At 43.0% G+C, this 21483-nt stretch overlaps 1 protein-coding gene across 2 annotated transcripts in view; it reads right to left on the bottom strand.

Annotated features, from left to right (window-relative positions):
- npas1 (neuronal PAS domain protein 1) overlaps positions 1–20504 on the bottom strand; it is a 34935-nt gene extending 14431 nt beyond the window's left edge. For both annotated transcript variants that reach the window (XM_030744713.1, XM_030744714.1), the window contains exons 1-3: positions 20398–20504; positions 10848–11015; positions 9108–9346 (exon numbers count right to left, since the gene is read on the bottom strand). In XM_030744713.1, the coding sequence (XP_030600573.1) occupies positions 9108–9346; positions 10848–10942 (334 nt within the window). In that variant the 5' untranslated portion in view covers positions 10943–11015; positions 20398–20504. The remainder of the gene's footprint in view (positions 1–9107; positions 9347–10847; positions 11016–20397) is intronic.
- Between the last annotated feature and the right edge of the window lie 979 nt (positions 20505–21483).

The raw sequence follows: 21483 nt of genomic DNA, 5'->3' as shown, positions 1-21483 counted from the left end.
TGGTTAGGTGGAAGGGGGTGTGTGGGGGGGGGTGAAGATAGGTATGAGAGGAGCACAGAGGGTGGGGAAAATGAGAAAACCTTAAGGAAGGAGAGAGTGATCACTTTCTCCAAAGCAAACATGGGCATGAAGGCGGACCGCACTGACGTGGAAGATTAATTTAGCAATCAGGTGTATTTACTGTTTTATGTCAGAAGGAGTGTGTGACGGTGTTTATGCACCTGCAAGTGTGTGATTGCAAAAGTGGGGACCATATGTGAAAACTAATCTCACGCCAACAGGGCTGCTTTTGAACACAATGTTCCCCATCCGATGGAGACAAACTGTGTGTGTGTGTGTGTGTGTGTGTGTGTGTGTGTGTGTGTGTGTGTGTGTGTGTGTGTGTGTGTGTGTGTGTGTGTGTGTCTACCCAAAATGTATGTGTATAAGAGCATATAAATGTTTGTATTTGTGTGAGTCTGTGTGCGTGACTTTAAGGATCATAGGATATCTGCGTGCGTGTGTGTGTGTGTCGCTGCAAGGCTGCAGGAAATCAATACACGTTATGACAGGAAAATGAAAGCGCTGCTGTGGGTTACAACTGAACACAGAGGGAGGGTCGGAACACACACACACACACAGACACACACCCACACAAATACTCGCACACACACACATATACAATCACACGCACATATATATTGCCTAGCTGCCTGCTTGTGATGTGGGTTTGTTGAATAGAAGAGGGAGGTATTCCATTAGAGCTATAGACACACACATACACACACTTTAGGAATACACACAGCAATGAATTCTCATGCACACCCAACACAGCAGCAACATGCTCTCCGATTAAACAACACAAATACCCGTGCACACACACAAACTCTCTCTCTCTCTGTGTCTCTCTCTCACACACACACACACAAATACAGAGTTGCTGGACAAAGCCACAGTGGCATTGTGAGATTGGGGTCCCCCTGTGCGACAGAGTGTGAATTTAAATAAGGCAAGTCCATTCAGGGCTATGAAAGGGGGTCTGGTGCTGGGACCCTTCAGCCTAGTCAGTCCCTGCCTGGAGGGGGATGGGGAGCCCATTTCGCTCTTTGCCTGCCTAGCAGGTTCCCTTGTGGGGCAGCGATGCAGCCGTAGTGCTAGGAAGCTTGGAGGAAGCAAACCCCCATGGTAACCATATAAGAATTAATCAAAAAAGAAGACAAACACACTTTGATTGTTATGAGTGAGTGTGTGTGTGTGTGTGTGTGTGTGTGGGGGGGGGGGGGGGGGGGGGGGGGGGGGGGCATCTGCTCTGGCTTTCATGCCACAGAACCCTGGAGGAGCGAAGGTGATGGTGGGTGATCAGTTGTGCTGAGTAGTGTCAGTGGGCCGAAGGAAACGCTGAATGTGACATGAGGCCAGCGGGGCTGACAGATGAGTCACACCCCTGCGCACACACGCAGACACAAATACACAGAGGACCATTTATTAAAGACTGCCATGGTACAATAGGGCAACCAGGAAACCAAAACACTGGACCTGATGTGTGCGTGTGTGTGTGTGTGTGTGTGTGTGTGTGTGTGTGTGTGTGTGTGTGTGTGTGTGTGTGTGTGTGTGTGTGTGCACACAGCATGCATGTGTGTATGTGTGTGGTGTATTCTTGCACACGTGAAGGGAGGGAGTCTCACAGCGGTGATGGTATCACACTCTGAGAACAAAGATCCCTCTGTAGTGATACTGTGAACCCCGACTTCTGTATGTGTGCTTGTGTGTGAGTGAGGGCGTTTGCATTATTCTGTGTATACTTTAATATTACTGCTTCTATAATATTTTATGTCATTATAAATCATTTCAAACAATAAAGTTTTTTTTTTAACAACTTAAATGTGATTTTTGAGCCTCATAACTAGAAAAAAATAACTTGCTGTGTATGCAACATATCGATAGAACGAATTCAGAAGAGAAGGACAAATCAACAATGTAGCCAGATTATGAAAGCAGTGATTTAGCACTGCAAATATTAGTAATTGCTATTCATTTATATAGATTTAGAAATAACAGCTCATTAGAGTGCCCAACAAAGTCATTTGTAGTCAAACTTGGTGATGGTCAGACAGGTGCTTGGAATATTAGTGTGAATCTCAACTCTTTCGTACAGATCTAACAGCTGCACATTGTTCCCTTGTGTGGCTTGTTTAAGCAGAAATATAACCTGGAGAATTTTGCCCCAAACGGAGCACCTACAGTCAAAAAAGAAAGTGGTGGCACTGAGCAATAAGTAGTGGCACTCAGTCTAATAAAGGTTTAATGTGCCAGAATTCCTGTACCTGTGACAACTGACCTAGCTGAAGCATTGGAAAGAAACAGGACTTCAGTTCACCTTCTAACTCAAAAAGTGGTCTAGATCAGGCGTGTCAAACATGCAGCACAAAGGGTTCAGTCCAACCAGGTGTCAGGGTGTCAAACTAAAATGAGTATGATTGCTCTTTTTTTTTTTTTAGCTCGTTGAGCTCATCAATTTCTTCAGTTTTTACCAAAAAAGGCTAAAAATATGACTTCTGTTAAGTTGTATTCAGTTGCAATTTTCCTTTAAATGGGTTTGAGTGAATAAACACCATCACTTGTGTGTAGATCGGGACACAGAGCTGGCTGTGCACCTTTGATCGAGCCGTTCTGTCGCACTTCCATTCCATTAGCTTCCCAGCTCCCTGCTAAGCGATTTAATTTCATTGTGGGAATAAGAGACAGAATGGGACAGGGCGCGAACGGACACGTTAATTATAGTTTGACTCACAGGTCAACTCGCAGGGACTTCCCAGCGCTTCACAAGCAGAAAAGATTTGAATGATTGAATGAAAAATTTGAATGATTTTCATTATACTTTTGTCTAATACATAATTTAGTCCCAGTTCAGTCCAGAGGAATGGCCACACACAAGTATCCCCATGCGGGGGTGGAGACACACCATCTCCACCCCCACAATGTCAACCTCTTTAACCAGGTTAGGATGTTACCATGGGAACCAAACAGTGGAACCCCCCCCCCATTTCTCTCTCTCAGATTCCTCTCTCTCTCTGTCTTCTTCATCTTTGTCTCTCAAGTTTGGCTCCACCACCGTAGTTTCACCCTTTCAAAACAAGAGCGCGGTCACTTGCCAAGTTGTTTACTACCATCCAAATGTGATGTTTCAGCCATTCGACAGACAGTGAGAGAAAAAGTGACCCTAATCGCAGCGTCCTTCTCCGGCACAATTATCTTCTCACGCTGACATCCATCCCTCCCTCCTTCCCTCTATCTGTCCTCTATCTTTCCGTCTCTTCTCCATCGCTCCCTCGCTCCTTTTGCGGTCGAACATAATTTGAGTGCAATTAACTTCCCTTAAAAGCCCGGGCTGCTTTAAACACTGTGAATTAGAGGGGAGGCAGATGCAGGGAGATTGTGAAGAGGTGGGGGAGACAGAAGGGAGGCGAGGGAAGATGAAGGCAATGAAAGAAATGAGGAAAGAGAGAGAGAGAGAGCAAGTGGAGGCAGAATAAAAGTCAATGTCACCAGCGCTGGGGAGGAGAGAGGTGTGTTTGACCTCACTAGCTGAGACAGTAAAACACTTCAGCTGGCCCTGTTGCTGGCAGTGACTTGTCATTGCACTGTACCTTGTAAAAGACTGAGGGGTTCTCCAGCTGCCGTGCACACCTGTTACAGGTTGAGATTTTTTCTTTTTCTGCTTTATTAAAAATAAAAAACAAAGCAGGAAAAAACTAGAAAGTTTAATTTCACACAGAAATCTTAATTTTGAAAAGATCATTTTGAACTAATTTATATCCCAGTAACAATTCTTTAGTTATTAAATGTCTGTTTACATTATATTTTTGTTTGTTTGCTTATAAAAAAAAAATGAATATTGGCCTGTGATTGTGGGTGGTTTAATCTTATTGAAGTAGATAGTGTATTACAGGGTGTGTCAGAGTTTTAAAAAATTAAATAAAGCTTTATATCATTAAATTACTTTAAATCCCCTCATTTAGTTTTAAAAATGGCACATCATCATAATACACAGAATGACTTTTGTTTCATTTCTAATCTACTTAACCCGACACAGGTGCCCTTTTCTGTCCAGTGAATAGATTGTTGAAGCACCGGCTTTTGGTTTCACTAGTTGAATCTGGTTAAACTCTTAGCTTTTTCTTGATTGAGTGTGGTTGATTAAAATCTTATCACAAGTGATAGAAAGCTTAGGAATAGCGCTAGTTAAAATAAATCAGACCTCTCTTAAGAAAAAAGAAAAAGACAGGGAAGTGTGGGAAAAAAAACTCTCCCTGTTAGCAAAATGTACTTAATATAGAGGGTTTGAAATATAAATGATCTCAAATAGTCCTTGAATGTGCTGTGCAAACAGGTGCACAAATACCAAACCTCAACATTTAGCATGGGTCATTTTACTTTCTCTGCCTTCAGCCTTTCCTTTGCATTTGCTCCTTTCCTTCCATAATCTGTCTCTCTCCTCCTTCTCTCCCCTCTCTCGCGCACTCTCAATCTCTCTCTCTTTCTCTCTGTGAAGGTCATGCAATTGATTTTCCTCTGTCTATTCATTTTTCAAGACTGGCTTTGAAACGTGGGAAGCAGACAAAAGCCACTCCGGCCCCTCCCCTGCGCTCCATCCCTCTCCTCTCCTCCACCCTCCACCTTCCTTCCCTCTCCGCTGCCCATCCAAAAACCCACGCACAAGAGGGAATGTGGAGGAATGCAAACTCACCCCCCACCTCTCCTCTCCTCTCTCCTCACACTCTTCTCCTTCTTCCTTCCTCCTCTCTTTCTGTCTTTATTCCTTCTACATTTGTTCCTTCCCCTCCTCTCTGGCCTCCTCTCCCTTTCAGCTGGATCTCTGACCACATTCCACTAACGGAATTAAAGTCATGCATCACACTTAAAACCCTGCCAATGCATTGTGGGTAGACTTGTTCAAACTGATGTCCAAATTAGCATTGCATTTTCAGTGTAGGCCCTGTGGAGACTGTGTGACCTGCTTGTAAGAAATCTCCAAACATTTAATTAAATACTTAACATATCAGATCTTGACCTAGTGGTTAGAATGTGAAAGATAATTCAGGCCCTCAGCTGCCTCACAATTTTCCTGACCTTCACGCAGCGGGCTTCTGCAGGGCTCTATATACTCGTATTTACCGTTATTGCTCACATTTGTAAAAAAAAGTGCCTCTCGTTGTAGTGTAAACAGCATACCTCACATCTATCTTTTCAGCATGCTTCCAGTTCATACACAGGACAAGGAACACAACTACCTGCGCACCCACTATTCTGAACAGCAGGCATTTTCTATCAAGGCCAAAAAAAAGTCAGGAACACTGAGGAAAAACAATTTACTATGTGTGGAGTCAAGGCTACGGCTGTGTGTACGTGTGCTAGTATATGAATATCACTCAGACATTCAGATTGTCCCGTGCAGCAAGGATGATGAGATATTGATGTACCACAATGGGCTGATGCATAGCAATATATGTTTTCACATGCTATGACTGTAGGTCAGACTCAGGCTGCAACGTTGCCCCTTAGGGTGTAGAAAGCAGCAGGTGCAATTTGTTTACATGTGAAGTGAATTATTCTTAGGGCAAAACTAAAAACTGCATCATACAAACGCAATTCTCAAAATCATTTGCTACTTTTAAGTTACAAATATGTAAACTTAGCAGCTCAGACATGCTACTTTTGTTTGGTAAATAATTTAGTTATTGACTTTAATGCTGCAACATTTTTCTTGAGTTTAAGCTACAATGACCATGGTGCTACCTAAGAAGCTGTTGAGCATTAAAGTTAATAGGTGCGTTCCACAAGACTGATATACTGATTTTCAGTCTCTACCATCATCCAAATCGAAAATAAATAAAAAATAAAAAAGGAGACAGATATCAGCATTACATTAAACATCAAAAGCATCAGTCATAAGATTTTGCTGTGAGTATGATGGTGTCTGGTTTTGGTCCCAGGGTTTTGAGTTTCTTTGCAGTTTTTGGCTTTGTGTTCATCCGCTGCCGTTCCAGCACTCTAAGCTGAGTCTTTTGTTGGTTTCATTTTTTAGTTTCACGTAAGATTACAGTGTTGTGATATCTTGTGTTCTGTTCACATTTTGTATATTATTTGGAGTAGCAGCTGTAGCAATCGTCTTCCCTGTGTTTCCGTTTGTGCCTCTCTCTGTCTCGTTCCTGTCTATAAGCCTTGGCCACTTTGTGTTTCTTTGTCTTGTACATCTTGTTAAGTGTTAGCGTTCATATCTGTATCAGTCTCCTTCGGTTATTTCCTGTTTTACTTTGAAATTTTTTCTTTTGTGTCCTGTGTCTGTTTTGTCTTCTGCTCGTCTCCCTTTAACTGCCCTGTTTGTCTTCACCTCTTTGTGATTACTTTCACCTGTGCCTCATTACCCTCCTGTCTGTCATTCCCCAATCAGGCCTCTGTGTATAAACAGTCCTGTTTGCCCATTTGTTTTGTTCCCAGTGCAAGTTTCTCATGTGCAGCCGAATGGTTTTCCCCTTGCTGTGCATGGTTGGCTGTTGGTGCCCATGGTTTTCATTTATTTGTGATCTTGATACAGCATTAAAAGCTTGTTTTTGCTTAATTTTGTTTTTGCCTCCAACCTCCTACATTTGACTCCACACTTTTATGCTCCACATCCCTCACAGTGAGGCCTTGGTTTTGGCATACCTTGCACCTAAACATTGTTGTACGCCAAGCATACGCACCACTTCAAAAGCTGCTCAAGAATGGTTTCTTGTTCAGGGTCCTCAAACCTAAGGGCTGACCCAGCCTCCAAACTGCCCAGTTCCCAACCTTGTAGAGCATCCAGAGGTTGTGTAGGAGCAAGCACGATCCACAAACCACAGACCCACAAGGATCTGCTTACATCTCAGGTCAACATGTCATGGCCCTGCAGGTCCTGTTTCCATGTCCCTGTGGGACCTACATAGTATTGGGCTGTACTTCCCACAATGCAACTATCTTAAATCTTTCATTAGGGAATCTGTCTGGTAAAAAAGCCTGTTTTTAACTCTACACCTTAGTCATACTGTCATAAATTTGTAGTCTCCAAGTCAAACAGAAGACATTACCTGAGTGTTTTCACAGGGTGAGGGATCCTCCAGATGAAAACCACACTGACCTTAAAGGTACTTTCAGCTGCTCCTTTATTTCCCATGGGGTCCCCACAGTAGATGGAGCCACATGTTTCATTTGGCACCGATTTTACATCAGATACCCTTCCTGACATAAGCATCCCATTTCCCCAGGCTTGGGAGTGACACTGGGAGTACACTAGCTTGTGACTCCCTGAGGCTGGGCTTGTGTCTTCTCCCGGTCTCAAACGTGGGACCTTCCACCATGGAGCTACTGAAAACTACACTGACCTTAATATGAAAAATTACTACGGCGTCCCTTAAAGGATACTGAGAAAAGTAGTGGTTTGGTATTTTTACTGAAAGTCCACACTCACACAGTACTGGCACCATTACTGATACTCACCCCATCAGGAAAATGCAGTGCATAATGTGGATAAAGCACATCACATGTAGTCACACAGAAACAACAGCTTTTTTTGTTTGTATTTCCTCATATTTATCAGGAGCAAGCACAGACGCAGACACACACACACACAAAAACACACATGTCTATCTGTACTGTAGCTGCATCATTTCCCCTCAGTAATAGTGGCAATTAGACAGGCTATATAATTACACTGTCCTCGTTATATAGTTAATTTCAGTAATTACAAATTGCACCAATAGTTTCCTCCCTCTTTTTTATTATGTACCCTCTCCCTTTCTCTTTCTCTCTCTAATAGATACACACTCACAGACACACACACAAACATACAGTTGTGTATCTGTGACTGAAGATGACATCGTTTTGACTTACAATAAGTTCCTGGAGTCTTGCTCTAAGCTTACTACTACATGTCCAATCACAATCCTAAACCTGAACCTGACCTCCCCCTTAAATATGTCTTCACCTTAAAAATATTATTATAGGGAATTTGCTTTTGTTCACAGAAGGAAAACATGTCCCCGTAGTAGTATCCAAAACATGAGTAACATCCATGTGTACACAGACACAAAACATAAATTATATTCATACTCATACTTGCCTGTTTAAAGTCTTTATGTAATTATTTGCATGTGTGTTAGGAAAAAAAAAAAAAAGAAAAGCATATGCTAGTTTGCTCACATAGACACTGGCAGTAATTACTATTGCTAATAGGAGGCTGGATAAATACCCTAATCCGAACTGAATTTTTGTGGCATGGGGTGTCTCTGTGGGTAGGAGGACGTGGGCAGAGCAGACAGCTGAGGTCTGCTTTTGATTGAAAGAGAAAAGTGAGTTGAAATATGAATTTTAGTGGTTTGCGTCCTTTGGCAACACAGCAGCACATTTATCTCAGCTATATAATTTTATTATTGTCTGAAATGTAGAAATCATCAGCAGAAAGGGGTCCGCAAAACCATGTTTAATTTAATCCTGCATATTTGCACATTGCTTTTGTCAAGGCTGAATTTTGTTAACAGATAACAATAATCTACTTGTGAAATACCCAAAAGAAGTAGCAACAGTTAAATAATGATAAAGATATTTTTGGTAGCCAGGATTTGTTTTTTGTTTTTTTATCTAAAATTTAAATTCAAGGACCAGACCCTCAAAAAGGCCCTAAACAATTTATTATCTGGATTATCATATTTTAGGGAATTATTCACTAGTATGTCAATTTTGCTATCCCATTTGAAAGCCTAATACTTATCCCATCCATTGCCAGGCTCTCAGAAATTTTTAACTTTGGTAAGAAAAAGTAAAGTATGAATAAAAAGTAAAACATTGAGCCTACAGCTCTAATGGTCAGCCCATCTGGGATAGCTCCTGTATCCTACTGCCAACAGACTGCATTTGATGTTAAAATCAAATAAACATAAACAGTTGTTTGTAAGTTCATTTTTTAAGCATGGTGCAAAAGAATTTGCCTCATTTTCCTTTAAAATCCACATTTACAATCATTTTTAATTATGGTACCCATTTGCTTTAGTTGAAAACATAAAATTTTCACCTTCCTTGCCATCTTTCTTTTCAGGTGATTTATTGCTCACCTTTGCTGCAGTTGCTGTCTCCCTCCAGCAGAGGGCTCCAGGGTGGGTCCCCCTGACTCGCAAAGGTGCGCATGTGCAGGTAGCTGATGGTCAACCGGATGACCGAAGCCTTGTCCAGCTGGCTTGTGATGGCCCCAGGCAGCGGCAGCATCTTGGCCAGCTCAAAGAACTCAAAGTTCTCCTTCCCCCGCCGAGAACGAGCCGCATTGCGAGATTTCTCTTTACGCAAGTTCTGGAGACTGAGGGGTGGAGAGGGAAGGGGGTATGGGAGCAAACGGGACAGGTGCAAAAGTGATGTAGAGGGCAAAAGTAGTAAAATGAAAGCACACAAACAAAGCAAGAAAAGATCAGAGGGGCACACAAATCTGAATCAGCACGGTGCAAGACAAGAAAAACTGGTTGGGCTATCACTTAATGGCCATTTGCTGACCACCTGTTGATTGATTCGTGCTCTGTAAAAATGACCTCAGCATCAGTCCGAAAAACTCATTTCATAAATACACATAATGGGAATGGCTCCTGCAATTCAAGTGAAACAATCTCCATTCTGACCCATCTCTCGCAGATTGGCCTGGTAATTACAGACAAACTCGCTTCTTTTATCGGGCCGAGCGGAGTCCTAATAATGCCATTTGCTCCAAAATCCATATGTGAACACATACACACCATCTCTCACTGCCTATTTTTCCTTGCTTTCCCTCGCTCTCTACAGCCCACCCCGCTCTCACCCTCTCGCCCTCTCCCCCGCGCCCCCACTCATCTGGTCCCGGGCTAGTGAGCTGAAGCCATGATTGAGGGATCAATAGGCGAGGGAGGGGCAGAGTGACAGAGGGGGGCCGGGGCTCAGGTAGCCTGTCTCTGTGATTGGGTATTGACTCTCCTCAATGGGGCCTGAGTGGTGGAATTATGTTGTCACAGCCACTTCACAATTTGTGTCGGTGCTGCGCTGGGATAAAGCGTGTGTACGTGTGTGTGTTAGAGAGAGAGCGAGGGCGATCGAGAGAGAGGAGAACCAGCCATTCTCCCTCGTGTCTGTGTTGTTGATATTCATCCTAAGACAGACCACCGGTGGTGTGTGTGTGTGTGTGTGTGGGTGAATGTGTGCACACATGTGTGACAGAAGAAAAGAACAAAGAAAAGCACTGCACATATTGTGCTTACATATGTTTATGTCTTAATCAGCTGACACAGCTGTTGCATTTCTCCTTGTTAGTCTCTAATAAGTGAAATCAGTGTGTCTGTCTGTGACTGTGTATGTGTGTGTCTGTGTGGACTCATGCTGCCAGCCTGTGTAACATCTCATTATTATACTGCCTCGACCCCGGCCACTGAGAACAATCAATACACACACATTGATTCTGCTTAGTTTTTATATCCGCCTATAAATGACTTCCCATTAATAATTCCAGCCAAATTTACTTAATCTTCCACAAAGGGTAGGGGATTCACTGCTCTGACAGGATTGGCAGGTGAACAACAATACAGGTTATATGTAGCACTAAGAAGAACAGATGTATGCTTCTGGATTGTGTTTCACTGGTGAAAAAAAAAAATGCTTCTTCATGCTGTCAGTGAGTGCAAGGGTGTTAATGCATGGATTTCATCTTGCAGAGATTAATTCATGGGCATGCACGCAGGCTTATACAGTATCAGCGTGTGTGTGTGTGTGTGTGTGTGTGTGTGTGTGTGTGTGTGTGTGTGTGTGTGTGTGTGTGTGTGTGTGTGTGTGTCATGTCTCACCAGGGCAGGGTGGGAGGCTTGGCCAGCAGTCCTTGCAGGAAATCCCACTCCACACTCACACACTTCCCCTCACTAACAAATGGCATGGTTGCCATCCTTCCTCCAATCACGTGCCGACGCCGCTGTTAACGAAGGCTTTGATTGGCTGAGGACGTGATGGACTCAGACCTGGAGTTTCATAAGAGACAGCAGAGAAGTGACAAAGAGACCAAAGGGGGGGGGAGTCAAAAACATTACTATCAAGAACCTGAGAGCCAATAACCACTAACAAAATACTTCTAAAACTCGTAAAGAGGGCACAAACCTTTCCTATTTAAAAAAAAAAAAAAAGATGACTCTCTCTTTTTACACTTTCCATTCAGAGCTTTTAATTTGATTTTGACTATAATTTGCATCAAAAAGCTTGGGTGAAAATTTATCCCATCTTGTGATTCCTTACTTGATGTATGTGAAAATGACGGAAGGCAAGAGTGATTATTCAGAAAGAAAGAAAGCAAAGCAAGAAAGAAAGAAAGACTGACACAGAGTAATTAGGTACTGTGTGTACTTCCCCACATAAAGGTCAAGGGCTGTTCCCAAGATAACAGACATAAGACAAAACACTAACCCTCCTTTGAAGTCACACTTACTCTGAAAATCACAGATCTCAAAATGTCTTCCTTCATCCCAGAGAGAATATTCAGACCTGTGTGTGACTAGAGTTTAAACCAAATATGTCTGAAGACAAAACACGCTACCCATTCCAGATCTTTTGCTGCCTTGTGCCAGCCTCTAACACCCTCCTGTAGTCAAAAACTTGCCAATATTCCTTCCTGTCCTCAAACAGAGCCCCGCTCCTCACCATTTCCCCTCCCCTCTGTGCTGTGTTGACATTTAAAGGGCTGGTGTGGCCCCAAGCACCCCAGTGTCATGCCCTTGGGCCTGTGATGCCCTCTCTCTCTCTCATTCTGCCTCTCACTCTCTCACTTCCTCTTTCTTTGGCCCGGCTGGGTCAGCACAATCATGTCAGTAGAGCCTGTGCCAGGGCAAAAGAAAATGGATTATGTCTCGAGTTTGAGCATGGCTATGCTGACCTTGGCTAAGAGGGGTCAGCAGAAGCTCGGCAGGTTTGGCAGATATCATTTTGCAAATCTGGGCAAAAACAGCCAACATTTAATGCATTTGGACAGAGTTCAAAGGCAGAGGAGTCAATAATCAGTTCAACAAAGACAGAATAGTTGTTGAAAGAGAAGAGTGGGTCATCAACTTTAATAGTTTTATTCTGCATTAGGCAGAAACAGTGAAGCAGAAATGTAAAACTTCTATTTCACACATGCTCTGAGGTCGATATTACAAAGGAACTGAAGAGGTAGTTCTACTAAGAATATTTTCTTCACAAATGTGCAATGCATGTACACGAAGCATGCAGTAATAGAGCCTGAAAAGTATTGAAGAGTAAAAGGAAAAGTAAGAAGACAGCAGAATCTGCATGCATTATTCTTCACCATGAATGAGACAATCCATGTAACTGCTGCTGAAATATTTCAATCTGAATTAAAGTGGGACTGACCACCTGAATGTGGCTGTAATTAATTAAACCTGTAAACCTGCACTATATTACTGCAGTCCAAGAGAAGAAGTCGAGAAGGGAAATCTGTATTTATTTAAATATATGGAAAAATAAACTGGTCCTGTTCATACATTAGTGCCCTTCTAATGTTAAGTGCCTGATTAGTTATCAGTATCTGCTGCAGTTCTTCAAAGTCCTTTAATGTGGAATCTAGGCAATTTGCCTTAAAATTGATTGCCATGTTAAGTAAATTTAAGCCAGCAGGACAGCAATAAAGCTGCAGATTTAATCAATTTGGTTAATTTTCCAGATTTAACATCTTCCCTGGGTATTCACATTGGCAGAATCTTCCTAGCCTTAAGTTTTAAGGGTCCAGCTTTATTCCAACATAGGTAACCTCACAAGGTAATACTCTCAAGTTGCCAACCTGCAACACTGACAGTCTTTTCCAAGAGTCCGCTGAAGAGAAGACAGGGTCGAGCAGAGGGCAGTGCACCTCTGTATAACAACTTCACCTTTGTCACCTTCTCTGCCTCACCAGGATAAATGCACTACATGCCAAATTGGACCGTGTACAGTAGGACAAAGAGATCAAAAGGAGACACAGACAGGAAACAATTTACTCTAAATTTTTCACTGCCTCGTGCAGACACACACACACACAGACACGAGCCTCTCTTCAACCTATACCTGTATGTTTATCTCTTAATTGACCCTATCTGTGCTTATCTAATCTCTCCTTTCATCTTTCTGTCTCAAACTATCTCTCCATCTCTCTCTATCTGGGCAGACACAGGGGCGTAATGGACAGGGGCCTCCACAGTATTTATTCAATCAGCCTCATAACCTTGTCGCAGGTTGGGCGGCCCATTAATGCACTCACCCAAATAGACCCCGCCACTTTGACTGCTAATGCTCCAGCTAGCTAGCAGCACAACAGGCTGAATGTCAGAAGTGTCATCTAGACAGAGAGCGTGAAACAACCCCACTCGAGAGAAGCCAGTCAACTTATTCTGTCATGGCGCAGTGGGAAATTTATGAAAGAGAAAAGTGTAACTTCTGAGAGCACTGGGAGTAAAAAAAAAATATACTGTGCCCACAGCTGTAGAGATCAACTTGTATCAAGTGTGACCGCAGGTGTTCACAATGTTGCTGCAGTGCTACATATTCATAAGTGTGGTGTGTGTGTGAGCCTGAGTGTGTGTGTTTGAGACCCCGACCCTATAGAGCCGTGCACTCTTGGCACAGCCTCAGCAGCAACAGAGAGGAGGGCACTGCAGCGAGCGCTCACAGCCGCTGTTTGCAGTGCGCTTCTCTCTGGCTGCTTGCTTGGCTCCTGCTCTGTTTATTTTCAGCAGGGACGTTTAATTAGGGCCTCCAGCTGTCAGAGGTTCGTTAGCGTGCCCCTCCTTTCCCCGGGCCGCCCCTCCCCGTGGGGAGCCAGGGACATCAGGCAAATGAACACATTTAAGTCAAACAGCACGCCGACAGACAATAGCTCCACTGCCATGCCATCAGCTCCCCTAGGTAGAGACATGGTTGTTTTATGCCTCATCTCCCCAACCCCTGGGGCCCAATACAGAGGCTGGCCAAGACTGCGAATGTGGAGGGCAGAGGAGCTCTCATTGCCCACTAGAGACTACATGCACACTGCACTCATGCAACCGGAGAAGAGCAGGACCAAGCCTATGCAATCTATAGTTTAAAATAAAACAACGGTTCCTGAGGATTTTTTGACAAATTATTAGGATTCAAAAAATATCATAGAAATGTGTAAGAGCTCAATCTTAGAGGTTTGAGTATTAACATAGTAGCAAATAATTATTTTCTATGTAAACATGTAGTAAAGTGGTGGTGTCCTTAGAGAATGAAAGTCATGCTCTGGACTTTCTCCCTTGCTGAGTTGTGTGAATGTTAGCGCATGTGAGACCCTCCCGTTCATAAAGAGACAAGAGTCAGATGGCAGAGTGTAACCCAGAGCATTCAGCCGGTGCTCCGAAACACGATTTTATTTGTGTTAATTGCCTTATTTAAGTGCACTTGTTTTATTTTGGCTCAGAGTGAGAGTCTTCACTACTGTTTTCCCACTCTCTGCTGCTTTCTGTTTCACTGTGTGTACTGTCTCCTAAAAATGATGTTCTCATACAGCTACACTGCATTCTCAATTACATGTAAAGACAAACAAAACTCTCCCTCATTATGTTTGTTTGTGATGTTTTACAAATGCAATCAGCTAATCTTTTCAGGCAACCAAAGATGTGAAGTGCCTCGTCACCCTGGAACTCAGAAAATGGAGAAGGATCTTCTAATGTGCTTAATGATTTAAAAAATCCATTACAACCAAAATATGGATCTCTTCCTAATCTAACCAAGGAGTTTTGTTGACTTAACCATAGTTTTTGTAGCCAAGCAGTGAGTGAAAACAAAACTCAGAGTATAACATAAAACCAAATTAAGTGATAAAACAATGGCTCCAGAAGGAAGTGGAACCTCAGTTTCCCCGATGAAAGTCTTGCAAATTAAATGCATCCTTCTGCCCTACTGCGACAGCCAGCAGCTCTGAATAATGCTTTTTGCACCTTTAGATTTTTTTTTCCATTTAATAAAGTGAAATTTTCCTGTGATATACAATTGCCAGACAATTGTGAAACATGACAGCTCTTATCTTATGTGCTCACAAGTTATTTTGGAAAAACTTTTCTCCCCTCTGTGCTGTGTTGACATTTAAATTTAAGCCTGGTTCAGGTTACGTCTTGTCTCGTCTTTCAACCTCTCCATCTCTACTATTTTCATGCCCACAATGTATAAAAGCTTACTCCAGTCAAATACTAAAAACAAAAAAAAAAGGTCTGTTTAAGATGTAGTTAGTCCAGTTTTCGTGCAATTAAAAATTCACTGATAATGCTTTCTAGACAGCTCTCTTCTCTTGTTCCTTTATCCAAGTCTAAAGGTAAAAGTGAATACACACACACACACACACACACACAGTAAAACAGCAATCAAGTATTCCTGTGAATAAAATTTTATCAAATTGGGAACGTTCAATATCATGGAAGATGTAGAAAACACGGTTGGAAATAACATGAACAGAATATTTGATGTAGCTAGTTTTCTATCTTGCCTTTCATGTTGTTGAGTAGTTGTAAATGAGTGTCTGGAGCGTCTGGGGAGATGAAGTTTGGTATTCTGGTTGGAGGGCTGAAAACTACTTATCATGCATTACGGCCCTGGTTGGACCTCAGGATTTGGAAGTCAAAAGACTTTTTAATGTACAATTTTTCAGCTGCTGATCAATCGACAGCTTCTGGACATGAAGATCTCTCTCCCTCCTGTCTCGCTTAGCATTCCATATTCCAACTCGCTCGGCATTCTGCTTCCGTATCCAAGCTCCGGCTCCGATTGACCTTGACGACTCTGGATGATTCCCAACCCAAGGTTGTCTCCAACTCTCAAGGGCCTTGGTGTCCGCAAACAGCCCCCCCACCCCCACCACCCATTTCACCTCTCCCATCATCTTCACCACCTATCCTTCTCCTATAACCTCCTCTTTGCTCCTCCCTGGCCCTTGGCTGGATCATTAATTATCTAATGGAATCAATACGGCCTTAGATTGGACCAGCATGACCCCACCCGCCCCCAGGTATCTCTGCGGTGATGAGGAGGAAGAGAAAGTGTTTGGAACGGGTGTAAAGGCATGAAGATAACGGCAGCGCACGTGTGTGAGAGTGAAACACCATTATACACAGCATGGACTGTTCCTAAACTGAATGCCCACAGAATAAAGAGATCACCGATAAATAAATGATTAGAGAATGGGGGGTGGATGGAGAGGGCATTGGGGGTGGAGAGAGCATAAGTAGAGGCAGAGGGAGGCAAATCACAAAGTGAGAGAGAGAGAGGGGAAGTGAAATGATAGACAGATAAAGACATAGATGGGGGGGGGGGGGGGGGGGGGGGGGGGGTGGGGTTCAACCTAATCAATATCTTTGTCTTTCTCCTCTTTTATTACAGAAGGCTTTGGTGGAATGTTCTTTGATGTCCACTCCTCACAGGTGTGAAGATACACAAAAACCAATCCATGCCTGTCATAATTACCATCTACCTTGGCCCTTGGTGTACACAAAAGAAGTGCTTCACTGCACCTGCACTGTATCAAAAATGAAGCTGAAGCTATCATTACACTAAAACCCATATTTACAGCAAAAATTATACATTCCCTGTAGACTGTCCTGCAGATTTTCTTTTTTTTTTTTTTTTAAATCAGAAGAACTGAATGCAATTCCTTTCTCAGTAATCAAATTAATGAAAAAGGCATGCTGTCTACTGAGTATGTAGGTCTAACAGGTTACAGCATATGTGCTGCTTCTGAACCACATCCACATACTTTAGACCTACAGCTGAAGCAAAATGTTGCATTCCGGTGTTAAGCTCTCCTATTGGTAAAAAGTTTCAATTTGATACACTCGATATTTCAATAGCTCACCAGAGCAACTAAAAAGTATATATAGGTGTACAAAACATTAAAAAAAATAAATGTCTGGGGAAAAAATGCAGTAAAAAAACATATTAAGTAAGTCAGTCTATCATTAAGTTAACCATCTTCAACCTTTATGATTTATATGCTTCAAAAAGAAACCCCCCAAGCACAAGGTTAAATAATAAATGCAGTCTATTCTGGGGTTAAATACTCCAACATTAATGCTAGGGAAGGCTTGGGGTGAAAAGTGAGACTTTAAATACTTTTATAAAAAGAATGTCAGTGTGCTTCTATGTAAGGGGAATACTGATAACATTCCCACATACTGCAGCGTTTCCTTTTTCTCAAGCGCCCCCAAAATCTAAGCTAATAGTGAACAAACACCAAAGGTAGAAAGAATTCAGAAACTTCTCCCTCTCGCTGTGGAAAAGTCAGCCAAGTGGATGCAGCTCTCTATACGGCTGAAGATGGTAAATCCACTCCCGCAGGCAGAGACCACATCAGCACTGACCTCCAAATAACCACAGGCCAGAGAACAGCACACAGGGTCACTCAATCTCTCCAGCACGCACACACAAATACACCAATGTGTGTACTCAAAACCGGGACTTGAAAGCACACTCTCGTTCTGCACACCAGCGTAGAGAGGTCCACATGCTAATACAGACACATCAATTAGCATGGTGCAAATGTCAGAGTTCAGAGCAGTGTGAAACTCTTGATAAGACTTACACAAGATGTGTAGGTGTCTGGCAGCACACTTGGAGAAACCAGGATACCCACTGGCCTCATGCTATACTTCCACACACGCTTTTTTGTACATTTCCAGATATATTTTATGTAATCTCTACTTATACTTTAAAGTACAGATTTTGAAGAAAGAAATGAAAGGTTGATCATGAGAAGGATTTAAGTTCTGAAGCCTGCACCTGATCTGATATTCAATCTAGAGGGAAAGTGTCTGCAAATGTGGACATTTATACATTGTGTGCATATCACTAAATAACTGTATCTGCGAGTGTTTGCGCACAAAAGAATGGTGGATCCCTTCAGGCTGGTGTGTGAATGACAGCAGGGGTTATGTAAGGAGCCACAGCGGGGCCGGAGTGGACAGTCCGACCGGAGATCAGGTCAGCAGAGTGTGACACTAAACACATCTCCCTGACACTGCGCTGACACCCTCTGTCACAGACCCACACATTGTCTGTCAATGCTCTTCACACATACACACACATGCACGCACGACGAGAGCTGGAAGTGTGTGAGCGGCTGTCTGTCAACACGCCACACACTGACCACGTTAGTGTGTGTGTGTGTGTAAGAGAGCAACAGAGAGAGACAAAAATATCAAGAGAGGAATAGAAAGAGGACGGGAGGGCGAGGCGAGGTGTCTGTCTACCTGAGAACTTGTCAATGAGTCACAAAAAGTGACTGCCTGCCTCTGTCTACTAACCAAGATAAATTCATAAAACGCCTACCTGCTGTGGCACTACTGAAATGAATAATTTTATCCACTCGTGTGATCATTGCTTATGCAAAACGAACAAAGAAAAGCATCAAAGACGCACACCAGCACTGATCTTTGGTGAGCAGAAAAATAGGTAATCTCAGAACAGCCCGAACTACCTTTATGACATTTCCCTCAGCCTTTTTCTGCAGTCTTCAAACAGGGCTCTTACCAATATTTCCACTTTCACACAGTAATCCGAGTAAGGTCCTGTCACACAGTTGCCCATTGGCATGAACTGCAGCTCCCTAAATGCAAAAGCCGAAGAAGAAACCTGCGTCTGGGACTAATAAAAAAGGCCCGAAGGTAGGTCATGACCAAAGCATCCTGCACATGCAAGAACTGAAACGGATGGAGAGGCTTAGTGGCTCAGTGGGTCAGGGTATAAACTGTACCATGCTCATGCGATGACTCGGCCTGACCCTGTATCACGTCAGTGTTCCAATCCAGTCTTTATTCATCAAATGCCGACACTTAAGCAGAAACATTAACCATATGCAAATTTGAAAAAGTGGGGAAAACTGCCAGATTACACAAGAATGTGGATGGTAACTTTTTTTTTTTTTTGCCCTCACTGCTCACCTCATCCTGGCACTTGAATGAGGAAGTCTGTACTGAATGTACTTATTTGCTTGGAATTTATCTGCAGCACCTGCAATCTCAGCAGGTGTGGCTGCAAATGATGCTGTAGGTGGCGTACGAAACAGAGCACAATTTATAGCAAACACATGCCACTGATTTCAGAGCGATGCTGAAGGAGAGTATACAAAATAAACACTCAAGACAAATATCAACATATGGACGAATGCAGATTTACAAACAGAATTTGGCAGGAAATCAAACAAATCACATTTTCATACTTGCCCGTGGACGCGCATACTCATAAATGCGCATTTCTCGTTCTGGTAGTCTGACTTTTTCTTCTAGAGACAAGCCTCTGAGCACAATAAGAGAAAATTTATGAAAAAAAAAAAACGAAACTAAAAACACTCTGTGATAGTTTGTTATTTACTTTACGGCAGCAGTGAACACTGTGCGTTTGTCACAGTCATTCTGCCAATTTGGACCACCTGCTGCAAACACCCTGAAGGCAGCGAATGTTACCAAGCCAGTAAACTGTGACCAATTCTGCCTCTGCAGGTGGAGACGGGCAGGCAGCCGCTCACTCTCTGCCTCTATATCTCAAACAGCACGCACACGCACGCACGCAAACACACTCAAGCACACAAATTCTATCAGAAAGAGGTGCACTCAGCACAAAACATAAACATACGTGATTATTTGGCTCATCTGACAAATGCCTGCCAGCTTAAGTAAACTGATGAAGAAGTTTGTGGGGAAAAAAAATGTTTCAGGAAAGCAAACAGTACTCATCTGATCAAATGATGCCTATTAATATTAATTCAAAATAAATGTTATAAATTTACACTTTTTTTTGGAAAAAGTAAGCACATTTCTGTGTTTTTTTTCTCCAAATAAATGTATATTTTAACAAGCTGACACAGGAAAAACAGACACCAGTAGAAAGGGTAAGGTCAGATTTAACCATTGTGTCCTTTTTCTGTTTTTTTATTTAAATAATAATATCTCTGGTAATTTAGCAACATAAATGAAAGCAAGCAAAACATTTCTGTCCTAAATGAGACTGGCCACAAAAGTTATCATCATGGCTACCACCACGCTTATCTTTTATCTAAGGGGTGGGGGGGAGTACTTTAGGAGCAGATTTAACTAAAAACAATAAAACTTTGACAAAACTGAATCTTGTGAAGATTTCAAATTTTAATAACAACAGATTGACAGATCAAAATTATCTAATTTTAAACTGACAGCATATGTTTAATAAATGTCTTTTAGTCACAGAACTTTATAGTGTGACCAATGAGTGTGTGTGTGTGTGTGTGTGTGTCTCATGTGCGAATATCCTACAAGAGAGAGAGAAAGTGTGTGTGTGTGTGTGTGTACTATCATGCATGTGTATTCTGACTGTAAGTTGTTAGAGCCATTATCTACTCACCTGACAGGCATTTCCAACATTCAATCTACCGCTGTTGACCTGATCCACTTTGTCTCCTTCTTCCTCTTCCTCCTCTTCTTCTTCTTCTTCTTCTTCTTCTTCTCCTCCTCCTCCTCCTCCTCCTCCTCCTCCCTTTTGGTGCCCCTGCTCTGCCCTGGCAGTGCCCCCTCCCTCCACACCTCTACCACCTCCACCAGCACCTCGAGCTTAAACACGGCAAACAAACACTGAGTGTGTGAGCCAAGGGGGCTGGGACAGGGGCAGCGGCAATCCCCTCACTTTCACAAAAGCCGTGGCCGTGCAGCCGGACACATCGTGGACTCCCGTTGCAAGAGTGTGTGTTTGTGAAAGAGGGAGAGCGAGAGCGCGAGAAAGAGAGGGAGAATGAGTGTCTGTGTGTTTGTGTGAGTGGAGTGAGCTGGCTGATGTAGCTCTCCTTGGCTCTCAGACTCACTTCACTAACACTCTGCTCCGCTGCTTCTTTGAGATGGACTCGGATTAGGACACAGCCAGTGTGAGAATCTCTCTCTCTCTCTCTCTCTCTCTCTCTCTCTCTCCAGCCGGCATGCTCCCTCCCACCCACCCTTCCTCTCTCCCGCTCACTCATTCACTCTCCTCGCTGAGCTTCTTTCTTTTCATTTCCTCTTGGGAAAGCCGTGCACACCAGTTGTCTCTGCCTTCAGCTGCTCCCTTTCTCTCTCTCCCTCTCTCTCTCTCCCCCTCTCAGTCACTAGTAAATATAAAAGGCATGCTTGTACAGCCCCTCGCCTCAGTCTCTCTCTGGCTAGCTCTCCCCCCAGCTCGCTGTGTCTCATGCTTTCGTTTATCCCCACCTCCATGTGCCCCCCTCACTTTCTTTCTCACTGTCAAAGCTGCCTTTCAAATGCTGATTAGCAGCCAGAGTAAAAAAAAAGAAAAAAAAAAGAAAGCAAGACGGAGAAGGAAAAAGATGGAGAGGATGACTAAAACAAGTGGGAGATTCCATCACATCCAAACATATTGTAATGACTCCCGTCCTGTACACACACACAGCTTGTTATTGTCACTTAGGAGGACAGTGCATTGTCTTTACTCTAACCGGAAAAA

The sequence above is a fragment of the Archocentrus centrarchus genome, chromosome 13, assembly GCF_007364275.1.
Source record: "Archocentrus centrarchus isolate MPI-CPG fArcCen1 chromosome 13, fArcCen1, whole genome shotgun sequence".
In the NCBI taxonomy this organism is placed as follows: domain Eukaryota; kingdom Metazoa; phylum Chordata; class Actinopteri; order Cichliformes; family Cichlidae; genus Archocentrus; species Archocentrus centrarchus.
The sequence above is the reverse complement of the archived record's forward strand: the minus strand, read 5'-3'. Positions and strand labels throughout refer to the sequence as shown.